The sequence below is a fragment of the Myxine glutinosa genome, chromosome 4, assembly GCF_964187855.1.
Source record: "Myxine glutinosa chromosome 4, kmMyxGlut1.1, whole genome shotgun sequence".
Classification (NCBI taxonomy): domain Eukaryota; kingdom Metazoa; phylum Chordata; class Myxini; order Myxiniformes; family Myxinidae; genus Myxine; species Myxine glutinosa.
In genome coordinates this window covers 30,193,023-30,220,331 of record NC_136264.1, presented here as the reverse complement: position 1 = coordinate 30,220,331, position 27,309 = coordinate 30,193,023, and the positions used below count along the sequence as shown (strand labels likewise).

At 42.8% G+C, this 27,309-nt stretch overlaps 2 protein-coding genes across 5 annotated transcripts in view; one reads left to right on the top strand and one right to left on the bottom strand.

Annotated features, from left to right (window-relative positions):
• Positions 1–939, bottom strand: part of DVL3 (dishevelled segment polarity protein 3) — a 115,425-nt gene extending 114,486 nt beyond the window's left edge. Inside the window, exon 1 of the mRNA XM_068112125.2 lies at positions 537–939. Within this exon, the coding sequence (XP_067968226.1) occupies positions 537–706 (170 nt within the window). The 5' untranslated portion in view covers positions 707–939. The remainder of the gene's footprint in view (positions 1–536) is intronic.
• Positions 940–2,021: 1,082 nt separating this feature from the next.
• The window catches only part of ABCF3 (ATP binding cassette subfamily F member 3), a 41,061-nt gene continuing 15,773 nt past the window's right edge, over positions 2,022–27,309 (top strand). The window contains exons 1-18 of one of the 4 annotated variants that reach the window (XM_078775590.1): positions 2,022–2,438; positions 3,259–3,406; positions 5,022–5,101; positions 5,354–5,409; positions 5,490–5,584; positions 5,899–6,021; positions 8,684–8,788; positions 9,500–9,661; positions 9,897–9,977; positions 13,304–13,363; positions 13,490–13,546; positions 13,746–13,768; positions 18,359–18,414; positions 21,096–21,296; positions 21,407–21,483; positions 24,717–24,761; positions 24,885–25,017; positions 25,231–25,319. In XM_078775590.1, the coding sequence (XP_078631716.1) occupies positions 2,423–2,438; positions 3,259–3,406; positions 5,022–5,101; positions 5,354–5,409; positions 5,490–5,584; positions 5,899–6,021; positions 8,684–8,788; positions 9,500–9,661; positions 9,897–9,977; positions 13,304–13,363; positions 13,490–13,546; positions 13,746–13,768; positions 18,359–18,414; positions 21,096–21,296; positions 21,407–21,483; positions 24,717–24,761; positions 24,885–25,017; positions 25,231–25,319 (1,607 nt within the window). In that variant the 5' untranslated portion in view covers positions 2,022–2,422. Of the gene's footprint in view, positions 2,439–2,675; positions 2,828–3,258; positions 3,419–5,021; positions 5,102–5,353; positions 5,410–5,489; positions 5,585–5,898; positions 6,022–8,683; positions 8,789–9,499; positions 9,662–9,896; positions 9,978–13,303; positions 13,364–13,489; positions 13,547–13,745; positions 13,769–18,358; positions 18,415–21,095; positions 21,297–21,406; positions 21,484–24,716; positions 24,762–24,884; positions 25,018–25,230; positions 25,320–27,309 lie in introns of those variants that run through there. The other 3 variants (XM_068112120.2, XM_068112119.2, XM_068112118.2) reach the window with 3 other exon arrangements.

Sequence of the window (27,309 nt, the reverse complement as noted above, 5' to 3'; positions counted from 1 at the left end):
TCTTGGCTGCTCCCAGTGTCCCTCACTACCTCTTGGCTGCTCCCAGTGTCCCTCACTACCTCTTGGCTGCTCCCAGTGTCCCTCACTACCTCTTGGCTGCTCCCAGTGTATCTCACTACCTCTTGTCTTGGCTGCTCCCAGTATCCCTCACTACCTCTTGGCTGCTCCCAGTATCCCTCACTACCTCTTGGCTGCTCCCAGTGTCTCTCACTACCTCTTGGCTGCTACCAGTGTATCTCACTACCTCTTGGCTGCTCCCAGTATCCCTCACTACCTCTTGGCTGCTCCCAGTATCCCTCACTATCTCTTGGCTACGCCCAGTATCCCTCACTACCTCTTACTACCAATCACCTCTTCAGGCTCTCAGTAGCCTCTGCTATTCTCAAGCTCGCTCAGATCTCTACTACCACTACCAGACTCCCTCAACACCACTTGACACTTGTCCTCCCCTTTACACTCTTACTCCCAGTCCCAGTATGTTATTCTGCGTAGCGTCTCTCTTGTTCATCCATCAATTCCTTTTATTCATCGCTCACCCGAAATCATCGTCCATGGACTTGAAGTAGAATTTGTAGACGTGCGTGGGCCTATTCAGAGCCGCCTTGAAGTCCCCAAGGGTGACTCTGTCCGGACCAAGGCCCAGCTTCACCAAGTACGGCGTCTCCTCATCCTCCATGTGGTATATTATCTTAGTCTCGCCAGCCATGGCTGCGCCGACCTCTCCGTTTCCGTCCTGGAGTCTTCCTCACAGAAGCTCTTTCAGTTTGGCTTTGCCACCAAGACCGGCACCTTCTCTCGTCGGGTTTTTCTGTTCATCCAAGCGGGGCAAAGCCCAAGAACACGGCAGCCATTGCTTGTCGCCGTTCGGCCCTCTGTCTTTCTCTTTCTCCTCCCCTCCCTCTTCTCCTCTCCTCCCACTTCTCTTCCTCCTCCCACTTCTCCTCCCTCTACCCCTCTCCTATTCTTTCGCTTTCTCTTCTCTCCATACCCTCCTTTCGCAGACTACAATTTTTTATTTTTTTTACTCATCCTCTTTTTCTTCTTCTCCTTCTTCCTCCACTCCTCATTCTTCTTCTTCTCTTGTTTTTCTTCTTTTTCCTCTTCTTCTTCTTATTGCTCCACCTTTGGACTTTCATTTCTTCGCTGATTTATTTTATTTTATTTCATTATATTCCCCAAACATATTTTCACAAACAATGAATCAATGTTTTCATTTTCAGCTTCTCCACCTTTATTTTCCCTTCCCTTCACCATTGCTTCACTTTAAATTTTGCACAATTACGTCTTTCGATTTCGTGGCTATTTCATTCCTTTGTTCACCGCGCAAAATTAATTTTCTACTTTCCTGTCCCTCATTTTCTTCCGTGATGTTGGACAGTTCACAATATTAACTTATCTTTGTCCGAGTTACCCTTAATTGATGTGTGCCATTGTTACAGCCTTCGTTTTATAACAATAAATGGTACTTTCCTGTTATCCCGGACCTCAGCGTTTTTTTGCCTCAGCGATCTGTTTCCTAATCCTAATCCGAACCCCAACCCCAACCCTAACCCAAATGCATACTCCAAATTAGCCAAACACGCAAAAAAACGCTGAGGTCCGGGATAACAGGAAAGTGGGCTACCCAAAAAATACTTCAAGCCTGATCTCCCCCTCTTCACCCGTTCCACTCCAATCCCCTTACCCTTACGTAATCTCCTTCCCCTTTGCCCCTCTCCATTCCCCTCCCCGTCTAGCGCCTTTCTTCCAGACCACCCCTCCTCTCAGCCCTATCCTCTCCCTCCACCCCACCCCTTGTTACCTCTTCTCCCCCAGCTCCACCCATTCACCTGCCCATCCATTGCTTCCCTCCTCCTCCCCAGCTTCTCCTCCTTCCTCCCCAGCTCCTCCCCCTTTTCCCTAGCTCCTCCCCTCACTCCCCAGCTCCTCCCCTCTCTCCCCAGCTCCTCCTCCTCCCTCCCCAGCACCTCCCCGTCCCCCCAGCTCATCGCATTTAACCGCCCATCCATTGCTTCCTCCTTCTCTTTAGCACCTTCTTCTTCTTTCTCCTCCGACGGAGGTTATGTTTTCACCCCTGTCTGTCTGTCTGGTTGTTTGTCTTTGTCTGTGAATGTGAATACGAAACCTCAAAACAATGTGGACGGATTATGACAAAACTTGGTGGATGAGTTGGTTCGGTGACAAGAACAAGCCGATTCGATTTTGGTTGGTGGACGTCAAAATATTCCAGTGTCCTTTCGCAAAGAGGAGGCGAGCTATCAATGAACAAATTATAAATTCCGACCCTAACCAAAAGGGAGTGCTGTATCAGTGGCACAGCCGCTCCCTTATACAATGATGCGACTCAGCCCTGTGTGTTGCACTTGCACACCCAACCCAAGGGAAGAAGAAGAAGTAGAAACGGGATACGAGGAAGAAGAACATGGCCCGGATGTACTGTGAGCTGGATATACTGCAAGTTTGATAATTACAGTACTTTTATAATTTCCAAGGTTGTTTTTTTGTCAATTTTTTTTTTAAAGGTATTCTATTTTAAATTATATTTTGACTTTTGTTACAGCCTTCGTTTTATAACGTTTTTATAAATGCGTGTTTGATCTGAGGGATCTGAGGGGAAAAAAAAAAATCTCCTAAGGTTGAAATAATTGCAAACGAACACAAACAACAACAACAACAACAACTACATTGAGTGACGTATCGGTGACGCACTTCCTTTGCAACTTGCCGGGTTCGAAGCTAGGCCTTAGTGTGAGCATGGAAGCTTGTGTGGCGCTGCTTCGCCGAGAATTCCCCAGTATAGATGTCGAGGTTTTCGATTACGTGAAAGGTGTGCGAATTGTTTGTATCGTCAGCGTGTTTGTCTCTTTTTACACCTGTTTTCGGCCGCTGGCCTGCTCTGGCTTACCGCACCGGTGTCGATTAGATGAACTCGTTGGTTCTTGGGCTGTAAAAATGCTGTGTTCACCTCAAATCCCATAAAAAATTCATTGTATTAAAGAATTGCTTAATAATCCCGAAATTACTTATTTCTTTATTGGCAGATATTATGGCAAGATATTTCTCTTAAAATTAAATGTCATGTTGAGTATTTTTCATCAAAATAAAAAAGTCGAAATGTATTACACTTACACTTTACAGTATATGTATTGTCGTTTTTACGACACTTTACGACGCATTCCTCCTCGGTACTGTATTTTTGCTTCCTCTTCCTATTTTATTTGAGAGTTATGTCATGACTCATGCTATGCTGTGTTTCAGGGGTGCTTGAGGGCAGCTCTGAGGAGTTCCAAGGCTGGGAGGATGTATTTGAGGCTGTGGGTGGCTTCCTGCAGGAAGGCTGTGAAGAAGCTCGGCACCCGGATGACATCCAAGATGTCTGCCAACAGCTATTCGATCAACTTAATGTGTGCGTTACAAAGTATTTGTCTTGTGGACACTTGCCAAGTACCCCAACGTGTTCCAATATCCTTGGCTCATTTCAAAATTGTTAATCGGAATTACTAATTGTACCAGACTCTGCTGTAATACTGGATCTTGTTGGATCCTTCTGACCCTTCAAACGATACAGGGGTTTCATTACCCATGATGCAGTGCGTGGCCGCCATATTGATTGGCTAAACGAGCAAGAAAAGGTGGTGTGCATGGCATTATGGGATAGCTCTGAAAACCCTCTATAGACCTGTTGGAGAAGATTGTTAGAAAATCTCTGGTACAACACGTAGGGCACAAAAACCTAAGTGACGAGCAGAATGGTCTACGCATTAGTAGATTCTGTTCCACACAACATTTAGAAGTTCTCGAGCATTGGGCAAGAGAGGTGGGGGGGGGGGGATGATGGACACATCATATACTGTATTTACTGAGACTATCGAAAGTGTTCGACAGCGTGCCACACAAACGCCTCCTACCCAAACTCTTACGGTATTCAGGGGATCATACGAAGATGGAGAGAAGCATACTTGATTAAGCAAACACCAAGGGTTTTGGTAAGTGGAAGGAATGCAAGAATACAGCTCAATGACAAGTCACATTCCACATAGCAGTGTTCTGGGCCCAGTGCTGTTTATTATCTTCATCAATGACCTCCCAGGTGTCGTGGATTCCGAGTTAAAACTGATTGCAGACGACACAAAACTGTATGGGGCGGTTGGTACCGAGGCTGAAACAGAAGCCCTGCAAGATTATGTAAATGCAGTTACAGGGTGGTCCTGAAAATGGCGGCTTCCATTCAATGAGAATATATGCAAATTGGTCCACCATGGAAGTAGCAATCACAAGTTTGCCTACACTATATTGACTGATTCTGGCATAAGTGAAATAAAAACGAGAACGAAGAAAGATTTGGGTGTTTTGTTTGGCACAAGCTTGTCATTCGGCTCTCATGTTGCAGGTGTAGCGAGGAGAGGGAATCTGAACCTCGGAATAATCAAAAGATCATTCTCATTGGGGAACCAACTTCATGCTTAACATTTAAAAAGAATTGAGCACAAACCAGCAACCATTGCACAGGCTTGATGGGACCATCATGGCCTCCTGCGTTGAGCTTCCTCATGAGGGAACTACATTTTTACCTCCGCCACCGAAGGTGGATGAAGGTTATGTTTTCACCCGTTTGTCTGTTTGTTTGACTGTGGGCAGCAGGATATCTCAAAAAGTTAATGACAGATTTGGTTGAAACTTGGTGGACGAGTTGGGAAAGTGACGAGAACAAGCTGATTAGATTTTGTTTAAGGTCCACATGTGGACCCTAAGATCTTAAGCCGACCATCTTGACTGTTAAGCCAACACCAGGTTAGATCCGACCTATCTGTGGGATACAAAATGTAAACTGTTCAGCCTGGCGGAGGTACGTGCTCTACTGAGTGCAGTTCTAGTTGCATCATTTGTCCCTTGCATCGTGCTACTATCGCCATACGAATTGTATGCTCAGCTGCAAAGAGTAGATTAGCCAGAGTAATTGGCCATAATCTACCTTTATCAGGCATCAAGTTTGTAATTTAAGTGTGTGCGTGTGTGCGCAGGTCTGGTGAAAGAATGGGCCAGAGCAGTTGTACCTTACTCAATACACCAATCCAACTGAGTGATCTTGCACGAGGCCTTGGTATGTGATGTCTGCATGGAGTTTTTCAGAGGCTACAATAACGACCAGATGTCCTTATCGATCTGTGGTGCAACTTTTTTACATTTGAAATCAAATTCAATGAAAATGAAATCAAAATAATTCAAAATACCTTTGAAATCTGATGGCTGGTAGTCTTATTGCAAGACTCTGTTGGTTGTCTTTTAATGTCTGGGATAAAATAAGAAAAGTTAAAAAAAAAATCCTATTCAATTATTCCTTGTGTACGCTCAGATGTGAGAAGGGAGAGTGGGACGACCATAATGGAAGTGAAGAAGGAACCGACCATGGTGAGTTAGGTTGGCAAGGTGGGTAAAATGAATGGACGGAATAATTGCTCTTCCGTTTATCATCTGTTCTGCATTTCTAGGTGGAAGTAAAGAGGCTGGAGAAGGCTGAGGCAAAGCTGCGGGCAAAGCAGGAGCGTCGTACCGAGCGTGATTGCGACTCCACACCCAACCTCATGTCAGTCACCCCAGTCCGCCTTCCCTTTTGTTGATGTTTATTTTTATTTACTTTTCAATTTGTATATTTTAAGGAAAAATAATATTTTCCTCAATAAATGAGTCCAAAGTTTGCTTATGACTTTGGTAATTTTAATCATTTACTGAAGCCCAGATTGCTGTTCCTGACTCCAGCATAGCTGACAAAAGATTAATTGATTGTTCGAACCTGGCTGTTTTATTGAGGACCTGGACGTTTGTGTCACAGAAATGATGCTTTGTTTGAATCTTTATTGCTGTTGATGACCTCTTCATGCTCTCAACGATGTTGGACAGAATTTCTGATCAGGCCACAGCAAGTCAGGCCATTAATAAGAGAGAGGTCAAGCTGGATGCTTCCGGAAAAAACAAGACCTATGATGTACGACTTGAAAACTTTGACTTGGCATTCGGAGAACGGTGGGTGGTCTTTGCTTTTTTCTTTTTTTTAAACTCTAATTATGATGAGGAAAAGGTAAAACAAGTGGTGACATTAAGGCTTGGGAATTAACCTATCTCAAGAAATGGGAATGAACACATTATGCAAACCAGCTGGACTGTGTTTTACAACAACAGCAACACCTACTCTTATTTGTAGAAGATTAGTGATGATGATGTGATTCATTCGATGGATTTCATTGCATTAACAACGGTGCAGTTGGCAGCTTATGACAAGTTTAACAATGACGGAACATAGTGTCGCGGCCGCACAGGTTGGATAACTCTGAAACCCCGGCATGTCAATCAAAAGACCACGGACGCCATCTACAACACTCGTCTCTGGTCAGATCTTCGCGCCCAGTCCGTTTGTCATACCCATGAAATAAATGAAGTAGATGGGGAACCGTGACTGCGTAATGGCTACTAATTTGCCGAGCGAACTAACGTTACACATCACATACTATTGTCTATCATTCCAATTCTTCACTTGGGCCTAATGCCCCAGGAACACTATCACAGATCAAATCCGAGCAAGATAAGTAAAGACACAATGTCAGCTCTCATTAATTTATTATACACAAGCAATTGAGTGGGAATTTGGCAGGAGAAATGGCGGTTGGGGAATTCAAACCAAGAAATGGCGGGATAAATCAGAAAAGAGAAGTCAAGCAAGATTCATGAATGTACAGGCACATGTGCATTCCCTCATACCCCCTACGTGACATACCTGCCCTTGGATACCTTGCAACAATTACTTAGCAATTTTACATTAAATGGATTTAGACACTTAAAGAAAGGAAAGCGAGTGTGAGGAGAGGGATGAGCAATGGTGGTGAGAAATAAGTAGTGTGGGATCTTTTGCGCACTTTTCGCAACCCCAGTTGAAGCTGCAATCACCCACTCCTCGGAGATTCTGGTTTGCCTCCCGTGCACTCCTTCCTGGTCTCCTTCCTCTGCCCTGTCAGCTCCCCGGTTGTATGGGGGTTGCTGGATGTCCTCTGGCCAAACGCAATGGACTGCGTGGCTGCAGGTATCTCATGCCAGTGAGGGGAGGCAGTGGCAGCCGTGCCGACAACCGGGTTGCATGAAAGACGTGCTGGGCTCATTGGTGTGCGTCGGCGTGTGTGTGAAAGTACGGGGAAAAAAAAGGGTAAGAATCAGAAAATAGGAAGAACGTCATGAAATTAAAAAAGAAAGAAAGTCGGAAAAGTGAAGAAGCATCGGAGAAAGATTCATGTATGTGTGGAAGAGGCCTGGTGAGAGGAAAATTACTGAGTTCGACATCCCAAATTCTAAAAATCCAGATATGTGTGTTATTCTAAAAATACTGTGCAAATCCCCATTTCTGATAGTAAACTCTGTGTGTTCCTTCCTTTATTTTTTCTTCCCCTCCCACACCCCTTGGTGTTGCGACTCCTCATTGGCGCAGGACTTTTGGGGTTGGTCAGGGCTCCCCTTGGTGGTGATTGGTGGGGTTTTCCGTCTTTTGACTTAACAGCGGCGCCCGATTGGTGGAACGGCCCTTGCAGGGATTACTTTCCGGGAAATGGGAGGCAGCTTAGAGATTAGCGCCCACCTGTCAGACCTGATGAACGGCTTCTGTCTGAAGCCTCCAATGATACCCAACTTAGCTTGCGCTAGGTTCTTTGCAATTTCCTCGCTAAAGGAAGGATATGGGGATGTCGTGGTGCGAGTTCATGTGCGTTTTGCGGGAAATGGTTCAAGATACGATTGTTAAAGAATGAAAGAACATAAACTTAGTCTAAATCACATTCGCAACACACATCTATCCCCATAAATGCAATGTACTTAATTGCTATATTGAATACTATGGCATAACTAGCTTTAATCTTACATGTATGTGCTTTATCCTCTCAGAGGATTTCCAACTGTCCTTCCCGGGCTCAAACACCATCCCAATAGATTTCAATTTTAAACTGTTTTGGCCATCCAATAATTCCACCCATTCATCGAATAGGGAGCGAGCATGAACATGATGAAATTGAGAAAGTCAATGAAACTCATGTGGACACGACATGTGAAATTATTTATCTGGTTTTTTCCACATTACGTATTTTCCTCCTGATGTTTGTAGTTTTATTCCCTCTGTTATATAATGTTAGCATGGCATCTGATTTAAGTCGGTTTATCTCTCCGTGGTAGACTATTTTCGCCAGAACTTCACGCCAACCATATTATAAAGGGGTAGAACAGATCAGCTGACTCTGCTGTGCTTCGTTGGAGTGAAATTTTTTCCGTTGTAATATCTTGTATCCAAGACTTGCTTATCACAGAAATCTTAAGCTGGTCCCTGGCCTTGAACTCGTTCTTCCCCACTGTCGTTCTACTAATAAGCTATGCACCATACCATTTTGCCACTGAATGCTGTGTGGTTTGCACACATCTTGACACTAATAGCAGTCGTCTTCTCTGTGAGTCATTGATGTCCTCATGTGTCAATTGTATCCAAGTGCTTCCGAAGAATATCTATTTTATTGCAGCTGACGGTTGATTGTTTCCCCACCCCTACCAGTTTTTTTTCAAAATATCCAAAATGGTTCACAACCCCTTTAATCACCTATATTATTTTATTTTATTTGTTGTGAGAAATGTCAGCGTTTTAATCTCTCTGCTATGGCAGTGTGCTGCTTTGTGGCGCGGATCTATTGCTGGTGGCAGGGAGACGATACGGCCTAGTCGGACGGAATGGATTGGGAAAGACTACACTCCTGAAGATGATCTCAAGGTGGACTCGTTTTTGTGTGAATTTGAACATTTATTTTTTTTCGCGGAGAAAATTAGGAATTGGAGATTTGAACCTTGTGCATATTAAATTTTCTAACTTTGGGATTTTTTCCCTCATGTTCACTTGTTTACATGTATCATGAACTCAAAGAACGGTGTATTCATACTATATGACTGTGCAGCAATTGATGATTAGAAAAGTTAAAAACCTATGAATATGGATTCACCAAGCTCGCCTAATTTGAAAGGTACAATAATACTCAACCAAACAAATTGCTGCTGATTTGAATTTCGACAAAGGTATCCTCTTGATCAATTGGGTTGATATCTTTCGTGGTTTGGGGGTGAGTGTTTCATGGAGTTTCGATTTTATTTTTTTATTCCCACGCTTTTAGAAAAAAAACTGAGGGATTATTTTAAGACTCCGTCTGTCCGTTACGCTGTCTCCTCCTAAACGGTTGGGCAGAAATTCACCAAACTTGGTAGTTATGATGACCACGTGGCACGAAGGTGCAAGAGCATCATTTTTGCCTGTGCCCCTTGGGTCAGGGTCAAAAGGTCAAATGTCAAAAGATTGTAGTTTGTGGTCAAAAAGGTCAAAATGTCATGGACTTGCTGGTTTTTTTTTTTGGGTTTTTTTTACAACAACATAGTATTTCTAAATATTTGTTTAAAACCTTTGTGTCAAATTGTTGTGGGTCTCATCACACAGTGGAGGGCTGCGCATACCGAGGCATATGACGGTACTGCATGTAGAGCAGGAGGTGGCTGGAGATGCCACGCTGGCACTTGCCAGTGTCCTGCAGGCTGATGAAAAGCGGGAGCGGTTGATCGCCCTTGAACAGAGCATCAACGCCGAGCTAAACGCCGGCAGGTTTGTCAATTGCGCTTTTTTCTTTATTTATTTAACAAAGAAGAGTCTGGTTGGGATTAGTGGTGCCCTTTAACTATGGTTTAGCCCCACCTATAATGTGCTGGTATAATTGTGCCAGAGTCCAGTGCTTTGAGTCTTGACCATGACCATACCTAACTCCCCTACCCACATCCTCCTCCCAGGAACTATGTGCCATGTCTGTGTTGTTCAATGCTCCCACCTCCCTATGTTTCAGGGTCGATGGAACGGAGAGCAGCCAGTTGGCTTTGGTGTATGCAAAGCTGGAGGAAATAGAAGCAGATAAAGCTCCTGCTCGGTACGCTTTGCTTTGCCTAACCATTGTGAGCTACTTTGTACATTGTACAAGATAGCAATGAGTCGTACAAGATTCATCAAACACATTTTTAATTTGCTGGAATGTATCTGTGATGCCATTGAATGCTTCAGTCCAGTTATTTTGAACTTCTTCCAGAAGCAATTAACTAGAGAAATGAAGCATTGAATAGTTTACCTTTTTCATCTATCTATAATTCCACTAATCTCTGTCTGTGTGTGTGTATGCGACCGCTGTTTCTCGACAACTACCGGTCCGATATACTTGAAACTTGCCAGGTATATTGCTGGGGACCCGAGGATGTGCCTTTTCAAGGTTTCATATTAATCGGACAAGTAGTTACCGAGCTATGTCCAAAAAACGATTCAACCAATCAGAGAGCAGCGAGCTATCACGTGTGCCGAACGTGCCGAACAGACTCTGCCTCGGACGGCACATTTGAGAGCGTATTCATTTATTTCACGTTGGCAAACTATGTTGGCGTTAAACTATGTTTTAAAACTAATTAAAACTACTTTGCGATTCATCGTAACTGCGATTCGTAACTGCCGTTCGCTTTGGCTTTGCGAATGGACCAAACCATTTCATGTAAATAGAGGGGGGGGATTGTCACCGTACTCGCAAGCCGTTCGCTTTGGACCAAACCATTTCATGTAAATAGAGGGGGGGGATATAATTTTAGATATAGATATAGTACGGGCATGCCCTAGTAAATATAAAATGCAGATTACACATGTAACTAGAACGGTACTTGGTAAAGCGAATACCTCCGCCAGATTGAACATTTACATTTTGTATCGCACTGAGAGGCCGGATCGGCTGACCTGAACCAAAATATAATCGGCTTGTTCTTGTCACGTGCCCAACTCATCCACCAAGCTTTTTCATAACCCATCCACTACATTTTTAAATATTGTAAAATATATCGTTTTTGGGCCCATCTCTCAATTGTGAAGAATCACTTAAACATTAAAAATATTCTCAGATCGAAACATCAAAACAATTCGTCCCAACCTGTCCACCAAGTTTTGTCCATGAATGAATGAATGAATGATCGTTTTAAGGCCATTTTTCCCCGCTAGAGCAGGGGCTAGCCTTGCGGGCCCCATGACAATCATGGTTCCCTTTTTGAGGCAATGTTTTTTATGGCCGGATGCCCTTCCTGACGCCAACCCTTGGTCACGCTCTTATGATGTGCAGGGATACCGTGTACCTATTCTAAATCGGGGTACACACCGTGATCATTCATCCCAGCAAGCTGGCACTCAATTTGCCGACCTCGGAAGGATGACAGGCTGAGTCAACCCCCCTGGCGTTAATTCAGCGATCGACCGGGATTCGAACCCAGGATCCTAGGATCCCAAGCCGGCACCCTAACCGCTAAGCCAACACCAGGCTAAGCCAACAACACATTATCCGGCCATAATCTTTTAAGATAACCTGCTCACAGACAAACAAGCGGTGAATACATAACCTACGTCCACCTTCTGTGCCAGAAGTAATACGCAGTTTTCGATGAATGGGGTAAGTTATTGCAAAGTATTTTTACTTGGCGCTAGTGGATTTCCACTACACTGGTGGATAACATGTTAATTTGGCATTTGAATTTTTGAAGGGCTATCACGTCACAAACCCAAAACTAACAGGCTTTCACATACATTAAAGTGCTGTTTAAACAGTTTTTCTTTTTCTTCATGAACAGTACTTTTTCATGGACAAAGTCTATTTTAACTAGAACGGCACTCGGTAGCACACATACCTCTGCCAGGCTGAGCAGTTTGTTTCATATCCCACTGATCCCACGGATCTGGATTCGGACCTGAACCGAAATCTAATCAGTTTGTTCTTGTCACCGAACATCAAAATCTAATCAGATTGTTCTTGTCACCTAACCAACTCATCCACCAAATTTAGTCATAACTCATCCATAACTTTTTTAAATATCATGTTATATATCGTTTTTGGCCCTATCACCCAATGGTGAAGAATCACTGAAAAATTAAATAACTCTCGTATCCACATCCATATTCAGATCTTCACCAAAATCGAATCGATTAGTGTTTGTGACACTAAAACACACACAACCTCTACACCAATTTTCGTCCAAATCTGTCCATAACTTTTTGCGATGTTCTGCTATATGTCGGTTTTGGCCCTATCTCCCAATGGTGAAGAATCACTTTTTAAAATTCCAGTAGCCGGATCCGAAAACGGATCTTTACCAAAATCTAATAATTTCGCCTTTGTCACATACAATATCTCTCTGCCAAATTTCGTCCGAATCCGTCCACAACATTTTGAGATATCTTGTTCACAGACAAACAAGACCAACCAATATACTTGAAAAATCTTCGATTTTGCAAGTAACAAACAGACAGGGGTGAAAACATAACCTCCATCCACCTACGGTGGCAGAGGTAATTAACAAATTTCACCTCTGTGTCGCGAAAGGAAAATTGTAGCATTTTAACACATGAAAAAGATCTGTTGAGCCATTGCAGATAAATCAAGTAAAATGTTCTATTTTTGTCATTTTGTTAAGCGTAAGCCTGGTGTTGGGCTAGCGGCTAGGGTGCCAGCTTAGGATCCTAGGATCCTGGGTTCGAATCCCAGTCGATCGCTGAATTAACGCCAGGGGGGTTGACTCAGCCTGTCATCCTTCCGAGGTCGGCTAATTGAGTACCAGTTCACTGGTAATTCCCTGTTTGTCGTAAAAGGCGACAAAAAGGGTTGGCGGCAGGAAGGGCATCCAGCCGTAAAACATTGCTTCAAAAAGGGGACCAACAAAAACAACAACAACCACGGTGCCCGAAAAAGGCCAACCCCCGCTTTGCAGGGAAAAATGGCCTCTAAAAGGTGGTTGTTAAGCGTAATCATGAAAAGAAAAAGAGTGGAGAACGTAAAAGCACGTCCAACTTTAGGCTTTGTCAAAAAGACGATCTCAAGAGTCCAATATTTCAACTGCAGATTGGCCTTCCTTTATCGGAGACCAACACATGCCATGTGCGCTTGGATTGTTAGTGTCCTCTCACTGATGGAGTCGAATGACAGGTCTGCGATAGACCAAAGGACCCACACAACTGTTCTCATCATGGCCCTTGCAGTTTGCGCTTATTGCAATTGGAGGTGGAAATGAGTGTTGTGGGGTAGTACTGGTTCAACAGATATTCTATGCAATAACCCCTCTATGGAATGCAAGTGTTCATCATTTGGAGATTCAACTGTACATTTGTGTTGTCTTTCTTGTCGAAAAGACAAAGTTAGTTGAGCTGAGGTGGTATTTACCTTTGTTTCTGTCTTTGGTATAGGGCGTCTGTAATTCTGGCCGGCTTGGGATTCGACCCCAAGATGCAGCAACGCCCAACCAGGTCTGTGGTACACCACGCAGCTGGTGCTTTTTAATGAACCTAAGGTATCACGGAGCAAGGTTAAAGTGATCTGTCCATTAACCAATACTTTTCTTCATCTCTTTCTCCTTAACCCGACCAACACAGGGAGTTTTCAGGTGGCTGGCGAATGCGTCTTGCTCTGGCGCGTGCACTCTTCTCTCGGTATAGTCTACTACGTTGATTACCTTTTGCAGGAAAGAAATCTCATTTGGCAATGCTGATGTTATTTTGTATGGTTACTTTAAAAAAATCTGCTTTCTCACCCCAACCCCTTGTCCACCTCCACTTTTTCTCCCTATTTTTCTTATTTTCTTCTTCTTCTTCTTCTTCTTCCTCTTCCTATTTATACATTTTGCCCCAGGCCTGACCTTTTGCTTCTTGATGGTGAGTGACATTGTTTGAATTATTCATGTGACTTTTAACATTTGCATTGTTGGTTGAACATGTGGCTCTGCTATAAATAAATTAGTACTGCAAAAAACTGAGTTCCTGAACTCCAACTCTGTGAGTTGTACGTCCGAGCTGGGTCCGAGTCGAGCCAGATTTGGCTATGAACTCGGAACTTTTCCTGTCATATATAATTAAATAATTGCAAGTGTGTGCACAGAGAAATGTGTGTTAGTATATGAATCGGATATGCTGTAAGAGTTGGTCTTGTTGTTTCTCTTTGGAAGTTTCAAAGGAAAATGTTACAGCCATCACAACTCCAACTGTTACATGTCAAGCTCTGCTAGCCTTGGGCACAGGTCTAATGGCGTTGCTAAGTACTAAGTATTGATAGTGTTTAGATTCTGTTTGTTGATAGGAGTCATGCTACATTGGAATTAGAATTTAAAAACAATATCAAGGACCTGCAGGGATAACGAGTCTTATCTACACTTTCATGTCGTGGAGTCGATAATAATCTTTTCAGAACGAACTTTGTCCTGACAGCTGAAAGGTTTCATCAAAAGACGGCAGGTTGTAATTCACAAGCATATTGCATGCTTATCTGTGTAATTGAAGATGCAGAATGAAGTGAAGTGAGTGAAAAAGGATCTTTATCGACACGTAGTTACCTCCGCCACCGAAGGCGGACGGAGATGATGTTTTCAGTCCTGTCTGTATGTCTGCCTCTTTGTCAACATGATATCTCAAAATGTTATGGACAGATTCGGACGAAATTTCATGGACAGTTTGAGTGTGTGACTAGAACGAATTGATTATATTTTTCTGAAGATATCGATATGGATCCAATAGTCTTTGAAAAAATTTTTTTAAAGTAATTATTCACCATTGAGAGATGGGTCCAAAAGCAATTTTTTTCTTATTTTTAAATAAGATAACTGTATAACTGTATAATGATATTATATAAGATATCTGTATAATGTACTGTATAACAATATTTCAAAATGTGGATGGATTGTGACAAAACTTGTGGATGATTTGGGTTGGTGATAAAAGCAAGCTGATTAAATTTTGGTTCAGGTCCAGATGCAGGTCCGGCCTATCAATGGGATACAAAGCATTAACTGTTTAGTCTGGTGGAGGTATTCACTCTACCGAGTGCTGCTCAGGGGAACAAAAACACAACTTCTGTCTACCTGATTCGATTTTGGCCCATGTGTGGATGCAGAAACCCGGCCTATCAGTGGGATACGAAATGTAAACTGTTCCGCCTAGTGGAGGCATGCGCTCTACTGAGTACACTCGTTGTTGTTGCTGTCTGTTAGGTTGTTTTTACCCATATGACTGTGAGCAGGATATCTCCAAAATTTATGAACGAATTCGGACGAAAATTGGGGGACAAGTTGGTTGTGTGACGAGGACAAATCGATTAGATTTTGATGAAGATCCAGAGGTAAGAATTTATATATATATATATTGTTGCGGATCTCGACGCCGGCCTTCTCCCCTTACCAAGGGGGGATTAGTCCCCTTGTCTTTGACTGGCCTGGCGGGACCCGGGACCTATGACGTCCTTCCCGGACAGCGTGAAATAGGGTATTAGGACTAGGATTCGCTATTACCTAATTACTCGCGCTGCCCTGAAACGAGGAAATAGCCCCGCACGAACCACGCATGTTGAGCCGCCGAGCGGTGCGTACACGCGATCCATGCTGTTTAGTTGGTGAACCCGGTTCTAGCGATCTTATTCGTGCCACGCTTAGTCAATGGATAAATCACAAAAGCGGTCGAAATGGAAAAAGGAATAACAGGTTTATTTACACTATACAATGATTCCAGAGAAAAAGGGGACACAGTGCAGCCTTATACAGTCTTAACTTAATACCCAGGACAAATTGGCCCGTCACACACACACTCACACAGGGTTTGCAGCTGCGGGATGATGGTCCGCGTCCAAGGATGGCTCTCGTGCAGCTCCCTCCGGTCTCCGGCTCGTCCCGTGCAGATGGTAAGTAGAGAAGGCAGGAGCTCTCCGCGTGTCGTTTGGACGCACAGGGTTATTACGGGGCGAACGATAGGGTGTGGGCTCTGGCGGTTAATCACTGGCAGGCTATTATCGTGTTTACTCGCGTGGCTGAAGTAGGCGCTATTCGCCACCGGCACGTCTGGCTGCAGCCGTGTACTCAACGCCTCTTCTTCCTCTCCTCTGGCGCGTACGTTATACGATGGCGAGTTACAGTTCAATGCCTCAAAGCGAGTGATGCGAGCCAAGTTCTCCTTCAAAGTCCAGCTCGTAAATTCTCCCAAGTGCTCACAATGCGCTCGCCCCCTCAAGTCCTCCGATGTAAGTGCTCTCCCAACAAGTCCTATCGCCACTGCCGTGTGCACGCGAGTCCTCCCACCAACAAATCCTGTTCAAGGGCTTTGTGCACTGACATATGGGCACGCCCTGCGAACCTTCTAGAACTCACCAGACACGCCTCTCCACGCCCTCTCATGCCATGCCGCTAGAGCCCTGGTTGGCTGGTGGCTCTTACCGTCATCGCCTCTGACGCTCCGCCTTGACGCCGACCCCGCACTCCTCCTTCTCAGGCCTACCTCGTGTTACTCGACTAGTGATTGAGCAAAGGGCAGCAAATGCTGCGGGCAGCCAAAGCGTAACAACTGAGCGGGTCAGCCAAATGGGGCGCGGGATCAATTACGCCCATCGAGGTGGAATTGGAGGGTGGACGCAAAAATGAACGGGACCAAAACTCATGTCGTTACACAACGCAGGTATCAATAGGGGAAATGGCCTATACTTACACATACTATGACATAACTAATACTACAAGTGGCCTACGTGTTGCTCATGGAACTAACTATGGGGGGCAACCCTTTAACCTTTAATGATCAATATGTGCATATCTCAAAACCGTAGCAATATATATATATATATATATATATATATATATATATATATACACAAAGAATTAAGTTAAGCACCCCCCCGTTTTTTTTACAACCTCGCACATTACAAGTTTGTTGTCGTCAAAACAGTGTAATATACCCATGATATTGCTATATTTTCTGGAGAAGTGATATTATGGTCACATAAAAACATAACAATCATGCCGTTTTCAATATTTTATTCTGAATAATTTAAGGTGAAATTTTTTGGGAATTTTAGGCATATTTTCACCTCAATTTAAGTATGGAGCTATAGGTCCATCACGGACAGTGTGGATGACGTTTATGTTTTCTAACGTACAGTCATTGTTCTGAGAAGACCTCTAGCGATCTTTGCGTCAATAACGTGTGTAGGACCCACGTGATCGGATGGAGCAAGGTGCTGTGACAACCATCCCCTGGCCTGCGTACAGTCCTGACCTGAACCCCCTCGAGCACGTTTGGGACATGTTGGGACGACAAATTGCGAAGATGGTCCCTCCAATAGCCAATCTGGATGAATTGGAACGTGCATTACATCGGGAATGGAACAACCTGCCACAGCAACGCATACGACGGCTTACAGGGTCTATGAGACGTAGGGTTGAGTCAGTGATCCGATCACGTGGGTCCTCCACACGTTATTGACGCAAAGATCGCTAGAGGTCTTCTCAGAACAATGACTGTACGTTAGAAAACATAAACGTCATCCACACTGTCCGTGATGGACCTATAGCTCCATACTTAAATTGAGGTGAAAATATGCCTAAAATTCCCAAAAAATTTCACCTTAAATTATTCAGAATAAAATATTGAAAACGGCATGATTGTTATGTTTTTATGTGACCATAATATCACTTCTCCAGAAAATATAGCAATATCATGGGTATATTACACTGTTTTGACGACAACAAACTTGTAATGTGCGAGGTTGTAAAAAAACGGGGGGGTGCTTAACTTAATTCTTTGTGTATATATATTTTAAGCGATTCCTCAGCATTGATAAATGGGGCTAAAATGATGCATAGCAGGATATATCAAAAAGTTATAGACGGATTATGACAAAACTTGGTGGATGATTTGGGTCGGTGACAAGAGCAAGCTGATTAGATTTTGGTTCAGGTCCAGATGCAGGTCCGGCCTATCAATGGGATACAAAGCATTAACTGTTTAGTCTGGTGGAGGTATTCGCTCTACCGAGTGCTGCTCAGGGGAACAAAAACACAACTTCTGTCTACCTCCAGTGGCGGAGATAATCGACCACGGTCTCGGAATATCGGGGAATCCCGTTCAACCGTTGCTGCCCAGGGATGTGTGTGGAATGCTTAAGCTCACTGACTTATCAACGTTTGTGGAAAGAGGCAGCAGTTGAAGAATTTCAGATTATTTTCCCACTTGCCACTGTACAATGGCTCTTTCTGTACATTGTTTTTATAAAGTGACTTTGAATAAAAAAAGAAGCGATAGTCTTTTAAAGGATTTCACACATGTTTACTCATCGAGTTGATGGCTCCGGACTACATTAGATTGTTGTAGGATCCACTCGTGATTTGAACCTGAGATTATCTTGCCGTAATATTTGATGCACCATCTGAACAAAGGATGATTATGTACCCTCCCGGTTGTGTTCATTTACCTCATGTCGTTTGTCGTTGGCAGAGCCGACAAACATGTTGGATGTGCGTGCCATATTGTGGTTGGAAAACTATCTTCAGGTACGTGGCAGAATTAAATACCTTTTGCTCCAGGGCAAGCTGTCAAAAAGTGTGCTTTGTGTTCATTTGGGCACAAAGTTTGGGTTTGTTTACCAAACGATTTGTACATCCGATGACGTTTTGTTCCCCTGTGCACCGAACATGTTTATTTTGCAAACTTTCTGTTTCATTTATTTTATTTATTTTTCATTTATTTAATGTAAACTAGAAGTAAGTACTGTTTTTTGGTTTGTTTGTTTTTTAACACCCATGAATTTTGTTAGATGCGTTTTAAAATCCTGTGGTAAAATAGTAGTTTAGCTGTCACTGAAACTTTAAGGTTTTTGGCTCACAGGTTTCAGTTTTTACCTTAGTTTTTTGTTTGTTTGTTTTTTGCGTCATAAAGTTGCATGTGTATTGTGTAACATTAGTTTCCGCATCTATATGTATTGTGTAACATTAGTTTAATTAATCTGACCAGAGTATAATCCAGAAGTTTTCTACATCATACAATTATGGTTCTTCCTAAAATTGGGCATTGATATGACATCAAAGTTTTATGTAAAGATACTGCCTCTTCTCCTTCCTCCTCTTCTTCTTATTTTTGTACAAAGTCGAGGCTCGTGTAAGACCAACACATAAAACACGAAGACGTAAACAGAAAACACATAAAACATATAATATAGGGAGCGTGAGTCAAGAGGGGGGGGGGAGAGAGGAAAGCACAACAATATAGTAGAGAACAGGGACATCGGGAGATCTGTGGAAGGGAGGGGTTTGGGACGGCGACGGGGAGGGGAGGGATGGGACGGTATGAGACAAATGGACACTACTGGGAGTTGCAGGAAAGAAAAACGGAATTTGAAAAAGGTGGATTGGTGTGTTTTAACGGGGTTAGAAAATATCAAGGTTTTGGATGGGGGAAGATAAGAGATGGTGGTGAACAGCTGTTTTAAAGACCTGGAGGGTAGAGTGGGATTGAAGAGAGTGAGGGAGTTTGTTCCAGAGGTGGGAAAAAAGAGGAATGAACGAGTGAAGGTGAGCAGAGAGTCTTTATTTTGGCAGCTTCATCAGAAGAGGGTTGCTAGCAGATCTTGTGTGACCTGAAGGAATATTTGTGGCACAGAACACAGACAGAGCTGGGAGGGCTAGGCCAGAGAGGAGTCTGTAAAAGACAGAAAGACCACCAAACCTGCCTGTGGATTTTTTTTTTGTTCTTTATTTTTTCTTTTTTCTTTCAGCTTCTCCCATTTGTCCATGGAGTCACCACTTTATGTAAAGGTACCACCAGCTCAAAATCGAGTTACCAAAAAATCCACAGAACTTGGAATTTCTCAAGGCAGCATTTTCACCATCGTCCACGCAGACTTATGCCCGTCCAAGGTCTCAGCAAGATCGGTCTCCCAAAGCTTCAACACTCCCTATCAACAAATAGCTGGCGTTGTGTCACGAGCTTCTTGAACTGTGCAACGCAGATCCATCTGATTTTATTGTTCGTCTGGTAAACTTGTGATGAAATGTGGCTTCACCACTACTGGAATCCTGAAACCAAATTGGAATCCAAGCAATGGAAGCACTGTGGAGATCCCAGCCATCCAATAAATTTCATATCCAACCTTCAGCTGGCAAGCATCGTGACCTCATTTTTTTGGGAACCAAGGGAGTCCTACCAATTTGACCATATGCCTCACCAAACGATAAAAAACAACTTCAAACAAATACTGTGGCAGGCCATCAAGACCCAATACTGAGGGATAAATGCCAACAGTATGTTCTCCCCCAATGACAAAGCATCTGTAAGCCAGGTCTGTTTTGCAAAGACTGCCATTTGTGATTGTGACTTTGAGCAACTGGATTCCACCCCCTCTTTTCCACCACCCCCACGTCCTCGACTCCTCCCCCTGTGCAGCCCAGATATTTTTGAACATTTGGATTCCGTCTCCTTGGCCGCTGATTTATCAACGGCAAAAAACTGACTGAAGCAATTCAGTCATAGTTGAAGGACAAATCTGAAGGCATCATATTGTTTCTTTTCTGATTTAACTTTTTTGTCCAATTTAACAAGTTAATTTTGTTACTTGAATGTGGATTATGTCCAAGTTAGCTGTACTCGTTGCTGAGGGTGTTGTCCACATCTATATGCAGTTGTGTGAAAGGAGTCACTTGAAGAAGGCTCTGATAAGGTTCTGCATTGTTAAATGCTGTGTTTGCAAAAATTATTTGCATACCCTCGCTAGGACTTAGTTTGTGTGGTTTTAAAATACATATTTTATGGACGTACTCGCGTTCTAATTGCATCGTACATACTTTATGGACATACTTGCATTCTAATTGTACATACTTTATATCGGTACTCGGTTGAAAAAAGGTTGACGTATAAAAATTGTGGTCTACGTTGGCACATTATGTGAGGAGAAACGAGCAGATAAATAGACAGACACCCAAATGCAATACCCTCCTCTGATTAGGGTAACAGGTCCTGGCGAGGGTCTGAAATCTTTGATTGCTCTTTCTTGTTTTGTTTTATTTTGTTTTTCCAAAAGAAAGGGTGCGTACACATTATTTTTGAAGTCCTATTTCATCAAATCGTATGTTTGGCATTGGCAAAAACTAAACTTCCTAAAAATCGATTGAATATGGGACGATTGCAAATTTTCATTTTTAACCGTAAACAAACCATACGTTGCCCTTCACCTTTTCAGACTTGGCCATCCACATTGCTCGTGGTGTCCCACGACAGAAACTTCCTAAATTCCGTGGCCACAGACATTGTTCACCTGCATTCACGTCGGCTGGACATGTATCGTGGAAACTTTGAGAACTTCGACAAGGCCAAGGAGGAGAAGCTGAAAAGCCAGCAGAGGGAGTACGATGCACAGCAGCAATATCGAGACCACATTCAGGTCAGAAGCGCTCGACGAGGACTGTGTTCGTCTGGCCTATAGAGAAATACCCATGATTTGAGAGCTTGGTGAGCATCTGAACTGTTAAACTTTTTTCCCATCACCTTTAGGTTTTTATCGATCGGTTTCGCTGCAATGCCAACCGTGCAGCACAGGTGCAGAGCAAGCTAAAACTGCTTGAGAAGCTGTGAGTTCTTTCTCCCCTTTGTCTTGCTTTCTGCTGCTGTCTCGTGCATCGTTGTGACTTTGTCATTCCTCACTACTTTTATTTACATTTATGTGTCCTCATGGGTCCAAATTAAAAGAGAAAATTTGGTTGCCGAAACAGGATGGACTTTTTGCAGGCCATTTTCTTTGCAGCAAGTGCTAGTGTAGCATACGGGTTCATTGAAACCTGAGTCAGCTGATTGATGCTGCGGTTAGCAGTACACTGTAAACTGCAACCGGCTTCACCACTGAGAACCTAAAAACAAATTTGAATCCATGTAGAGGAAGCACGAGGGACCACGATCCAAGAACTTTCATGCCCAACCTTCAGCTGACCAACCAGGGATCCTGTTTCGGGAACCCAAATTTTTCTTTTCATTTAGATCCATAAGGACAGTAGGTATATAATAAATTGCATCTAAGCCAGAAGTTACATTTTAACTTTAACAACTTGAATGTGAATACAGTGGGGTCCTGCGATATATCGATTATACCAGTTAGATCGGTATAATTTTTCATATCGATATATTGGTATTGGAAATTTGAATATACCGGTATGGAAAAACAAAATCGGTATAGCTACAAAAATATCGGTATATCACCGACGGATTGAGGCAAGGTGTTTACAATCCTTAAATGCACGATTTATAAAGCTTTTTAATGTACTCGACTACGCCTTGAACAGTGGAACGTATGACGTCAAAACGTACCAGGAATTACGTCCAGTTGGTTTTAAGTTTTAACCCCCAACACCATACAAGCGATCACTGCTTTCCTTTGTCCTCGCAGCTGTTTTTAAAGCAATTGGTTATTTTATATGAATCGTGTGCTTTGGAAAGCTTGTGCCGATTACCCAAATCATCCACACCCACTTTCATTCCACATCATAAACCGTCCCTCTACTACAATGTCACGAATCACTCTATCAGAGTATTTGCTCATTGCAATGGGCCCAAATTACCCCGTTTACTCATTACCTATAATACACAAAGGATCCCTTTGCGTGTGAAAATCACTGTGGAATGAAATAGATTTCTTTTTTTTTCTTCCCTGCAAAACTCCCCAATAAAACCCATTAAAGGTGATCATTGGCGTTACTGTTGTCAGTCATAGTGTGAGAGAAACAACAACAACAGCTGCTCGCTTGGTGTGGAGGGAGGGGGCGGGGGGTCTGTGCCGGTTACCGATATCGATACTGTACACGTCATCGCGTGTGCCAATATCGGGCTACCTACGATTAATGGTCATTGATTATTGTCTTTAGAAAGTATCCTGCAACAATAATGTAAGTGAAGGACAAAACTGAACCTCTTTTTCCTCTCTTTATTAACCAAATTCTCTATTGCACGAAAAAAAAAATCCATAATATGTAAAGATCAAGTGCATGATACATGTCGTGAATTTTTTTTTTTTTGGGATACTGATATGCACCCACCGATGTGTTGATATCGGGAAAAATCGATACCGCCGGAGCTTAGAATACGGTATATATATATATTTTTTTTTGGTCTGGCTGTGAACAATCTTCATTTATCTTGTGGAAAATGTTTAGCCAATCAAGTGGAATGAAAGATAATAATTTATCAACTGCTGACATTATCAACTGCCAAATCCTTTGGTATCAACAACAACAACAACAACATGCATTTTAAGGCCATTTTCCCTGCTAGAGCAGGGGTTAGCCTTGCGGTCCCCATGACGATCTTCTCCATTTTGCCCTATTTTCTACATCTCCCCTTGTTTAACCCCCTTGCCCGCATTTCTTCTTCCACCACCTTTAGCCAAGTCTTTCTCTGTCTTCCCCATCCTCTACTTCCTTCTACATTCATTTCCATCACTCTTCTCAACCAGTCACTTTCATTCTTCCTCAACACATGACCAAACCACCTCAACCTGTTCCTCTTCACAGCATCAATCACAGGCTCTATTCCCATCATCTTTTGCAATTCATCATTTGTCTTCCTCTCTCTCAACGATACTCCGCACATCCATCGAACCATTCGCATTTCCACCCTTTCCAACCTTCGTTGCTGCTCTACGTTCATTACCCATGTCTCGCTCCCATAAATCATAACACTTCTCACACATGCAGCATACACCTTTCCCTTCAGCTTCAACAACACTCCCCTCCTCATCAGCACGCCACTCAGTTCCCGAAACTTCTTCCATGCACATCTCACTCTAGCAACTGGTGCTGAGTCTGATCCACCTTCTCCATTCAGCATGTCTCCGAGGTAGCAAAATGTTTTTTGTAGCAAAATGGTATAATGGACGTGTAATTAAGGGGGTTTATTTGATGAAGAGTTGTTTGCCTTCCTTAAGTTCCCTCCCCATAACCATTGTCCGTTTATTAAATGTGGCGGGCCATGTGAAAAGGGGAAAAGGAGGCTTATAGGTGTTCCCTGGGTAAACTGACTTTTCATCGTTTTCTGACCACCCGTAAGCCCCCCTTTTTATGTGGCGTGCCACAAATATACCTGGACTTGGGGTTGAATTCTGGCTGTTGTGGTTCCTCCTTGGTGATTCTAAAAGGCCTGTTGAGGTATGTTTGGCTGCGGCATATAACGCTGCATATCCAGATGGCGTCACTCGTCTGGCTCGCTCGTCTGGCTCGCTCTGCATAAAAAGCTTCATGATGTGCAATGTCTAATCGATGTAACGCTGGGCCAATTTAGACTTCCAATCCAAACAGTATCGCGGCTTTGATGCGTATGCCGGCGGGAAGTCCCCAAAATGGTCGACCGTTACGGTCGCATTGAGGCGACCTACTGGATTCCAACCCAGACACCAATTATTGTCCTACGAGTAACTTTGTGATAAGCCGCCTTCCATGTTTAGTTTGATTGCAAAAGGAATCGGATCTCACTACAACTTGCAGTTCTGGTGCTGTATAAGCTCAACATTTCATCTTGACTAATTCTGGCCTTATTGGATGTTGATGGCCATCCACAGTTATGCTAATGGCCTTCTCCGTACTTCTCATTCCCATGTTCCCCACCTTCTCCCTTCCTTTCTGCAATTCACATTCTGATTTGTTTGTACAGTTTTGTCCAACCATTTTGGATTTCCAGGATGATTAAAGCATAGATCACTTTTCTCTGTATGAATAGTGCAATTGCGTAACTCTCTCAGAACACTCACTTTCCCTTGTAACTGGTTACTCTCCCCATCTCACATGTTATTTTCTGCTCCCTATCCTGCTTGCATCCACAGGCCTGAACTCAAGCCCATTGATAAAGAACAGGAAGTTGTTATTAGGTGAGCTGAGAAATTAGCACGTGTTGAGAAGAGTGATGTATGGAAATGGCATTGGAAAAGTGGATTTTGCTTGTTTTCTCCCCCTTAAAACAATTATTTTAAAAGCAAATATCATTTTCACAGATTACCCGATGGTTTTGAACGCCTGTCACCGCCCGTGCTGCAGCTTGACACCGTCTCATTTCACTACGACCCAGACAAGTGCATTTTTAATAAAATCAACCTCTCGCTGGATCTGGAATCTCGTGTCTGCATCGTGAGTGCTGCATAATGAACCGGCAGCAACAACAACAAAATTTGAAAACGCTTTTTATATTTATGCAAAGTGAGAATACTCGTTGCAAATTGAAATACTTGTTTTGTTGGACCTTGATGTGATTTGGGAAGGTGTTCAGGCAACATGCATTTTTATGTGCAGGTTGAATTTTTTTTATCAATTAGGTATTGCTACTTCCACATTCTTTCACAGGTTGGTGAGAACGGAACTGGGAAAACTACATTGCTTAAACTGCTCCTGGGAGACCTGTCACCTATTAGTGGTATACGTCATGCCCATAGGTAACATGTTTGGAGTTTTGCATGCACTGTGCTTCACCACATCCAGTAACACATACACAACAGCTGGTGTGAGCCATTTATTGACTATGCACACAAAAATACAAAATGTAGAATTTGACCTGCTTCCTCTCTCCCTTCTCTTAACCCTTCCACAACGTCAAATACATGGTTATTTTCTCTCCTTCGCTTACTCCATATAAGCATAAAACCTGAATAATTGTGACCTTAATCTTGTGTATTAATGCACAGGGTTGGTTTCAGCATGTGGCTGGCTGAATCTTAGAGGTACTAGGTTGACCCAGATAACATTGCATCTTGGTAATGTAGGTAATCTTAAAAAAAAAAAAAAGCATTTACCTGGAAAAAAACAAAAATCTATGTGTGTGTGGGTGTGTATGTATTTATCTATGTATGTGTGTATGTATATATGTATACCTATCTGTTCATGCGTTTGTAGATTTTTTTTTTTTTACATTAGTGCTTCTTCCAGACAGGCTCGTTATTATAATAATAATAATCATAATAAACCGATCTTTCAAAGTCACAGTGGACGAGTGGTGAAATTCGCTGATTTAAGTACGCTTGTGGATGTGGTTCGATCCCAGATAAAGCCAAGTTTGAAATTTCTTCCTTCTTGGGTGTGAAAAAGCATGACATGCACGGACATTGCTCCTTTAATAGAAACTAGGAACCTGTCGCTTCACCAACACGTTTAATCAAATGACTACATGTTGTATGTACTTCACAACCATATTTCACATCCATCTGTGAGTGTCATTGAGGATGTAAAATGAAGTGGAATGCATGAAAAAATTCTCTCATGAAAAAATTCTCTTGTAACATGCAGTTGTTGTTACTGCTGCTGTTGTGGTGGCTGTGGTGGTTGTTTTGTGTGCTCTTAAAAAAATTTCTATTGCTCAGAAACTGAGAGAGTTCATAGAACATGATACCCAGCGCACTAGTATTCAAGTGCTGCATATATACTTAAATTTCAATAAAATAATGATTTAAAAGATCTTTCCAAAAATCCGGAAGTTTAGGAATACTGAAGCCGTCTTGTACACCACCCTTTTACACTTGCACTCTGTTCTTTAGCAGCACACCAGCACATGTTACTGTAATAAGACGACGTCGCAGTTTAGGAAATAAAGACTTTATTGATGACTATAGAGCATAGCGTCAATCAGCATCGTACATAGCCATGTCGCTGCCTCTTCTTCACCCTTTATGCACACTATCACAGTCATGCTACACCCTCTCATGCTATATATTGCAACATAAGATGGTTCTTGAAAGTATTATGAAGGCGATTTGTGTTTTACAGTGTTCAAGTAAATGTCAATTTAAATAGAGGTTTAAAGGCATATAAATAAATTTATGCCGTGTTTTACCCAGTGTCTATTTTTTATATATGTACAGTCTTTTATATACAGTTTTTTTTTACATGCACCGCTATTTGCGGGGGATACGTTCCTGGAAAATCCGCGAATAGCAAAACCCGCGAATAGTGGGACATTGTTTCAATGGAAAAAGGGGGATAGGTTCCTGAGTCGTGAAAATCCATGAAAAGCGAGGAACAAACCGCGAATGGCAAGGCAAAATTCCCAAATGATAAGGCATATCCTGAGAATGTCGATGATAATCTGCGAAGATTGATGAAAGTCACAGAAATGGCGAGGAAAACCCCACGAATGTCAGCAATAATCCACGAATGTCGATGAAAATCCGCGAATGCATGCCGTGCCATTGTTTCAATGGGGAAAATGGAGACAGCTAATTGCACCAATAGATACTGTGGAGTGTTTTCATTCTGTGCAGTAACTCGCAGGGATGACGTGTTATGCAGCTGGTGGGATATCCCACGAAGCAATGTTTACCATCTGTTGGGATATCCAGTGAAACATTGTTTACCTGTGAACAGCGGCAGCATATCACGTGAAGCTATTCACAGTGTGAATGACGGGATATCCCGTGAAACATTGTTTACTTG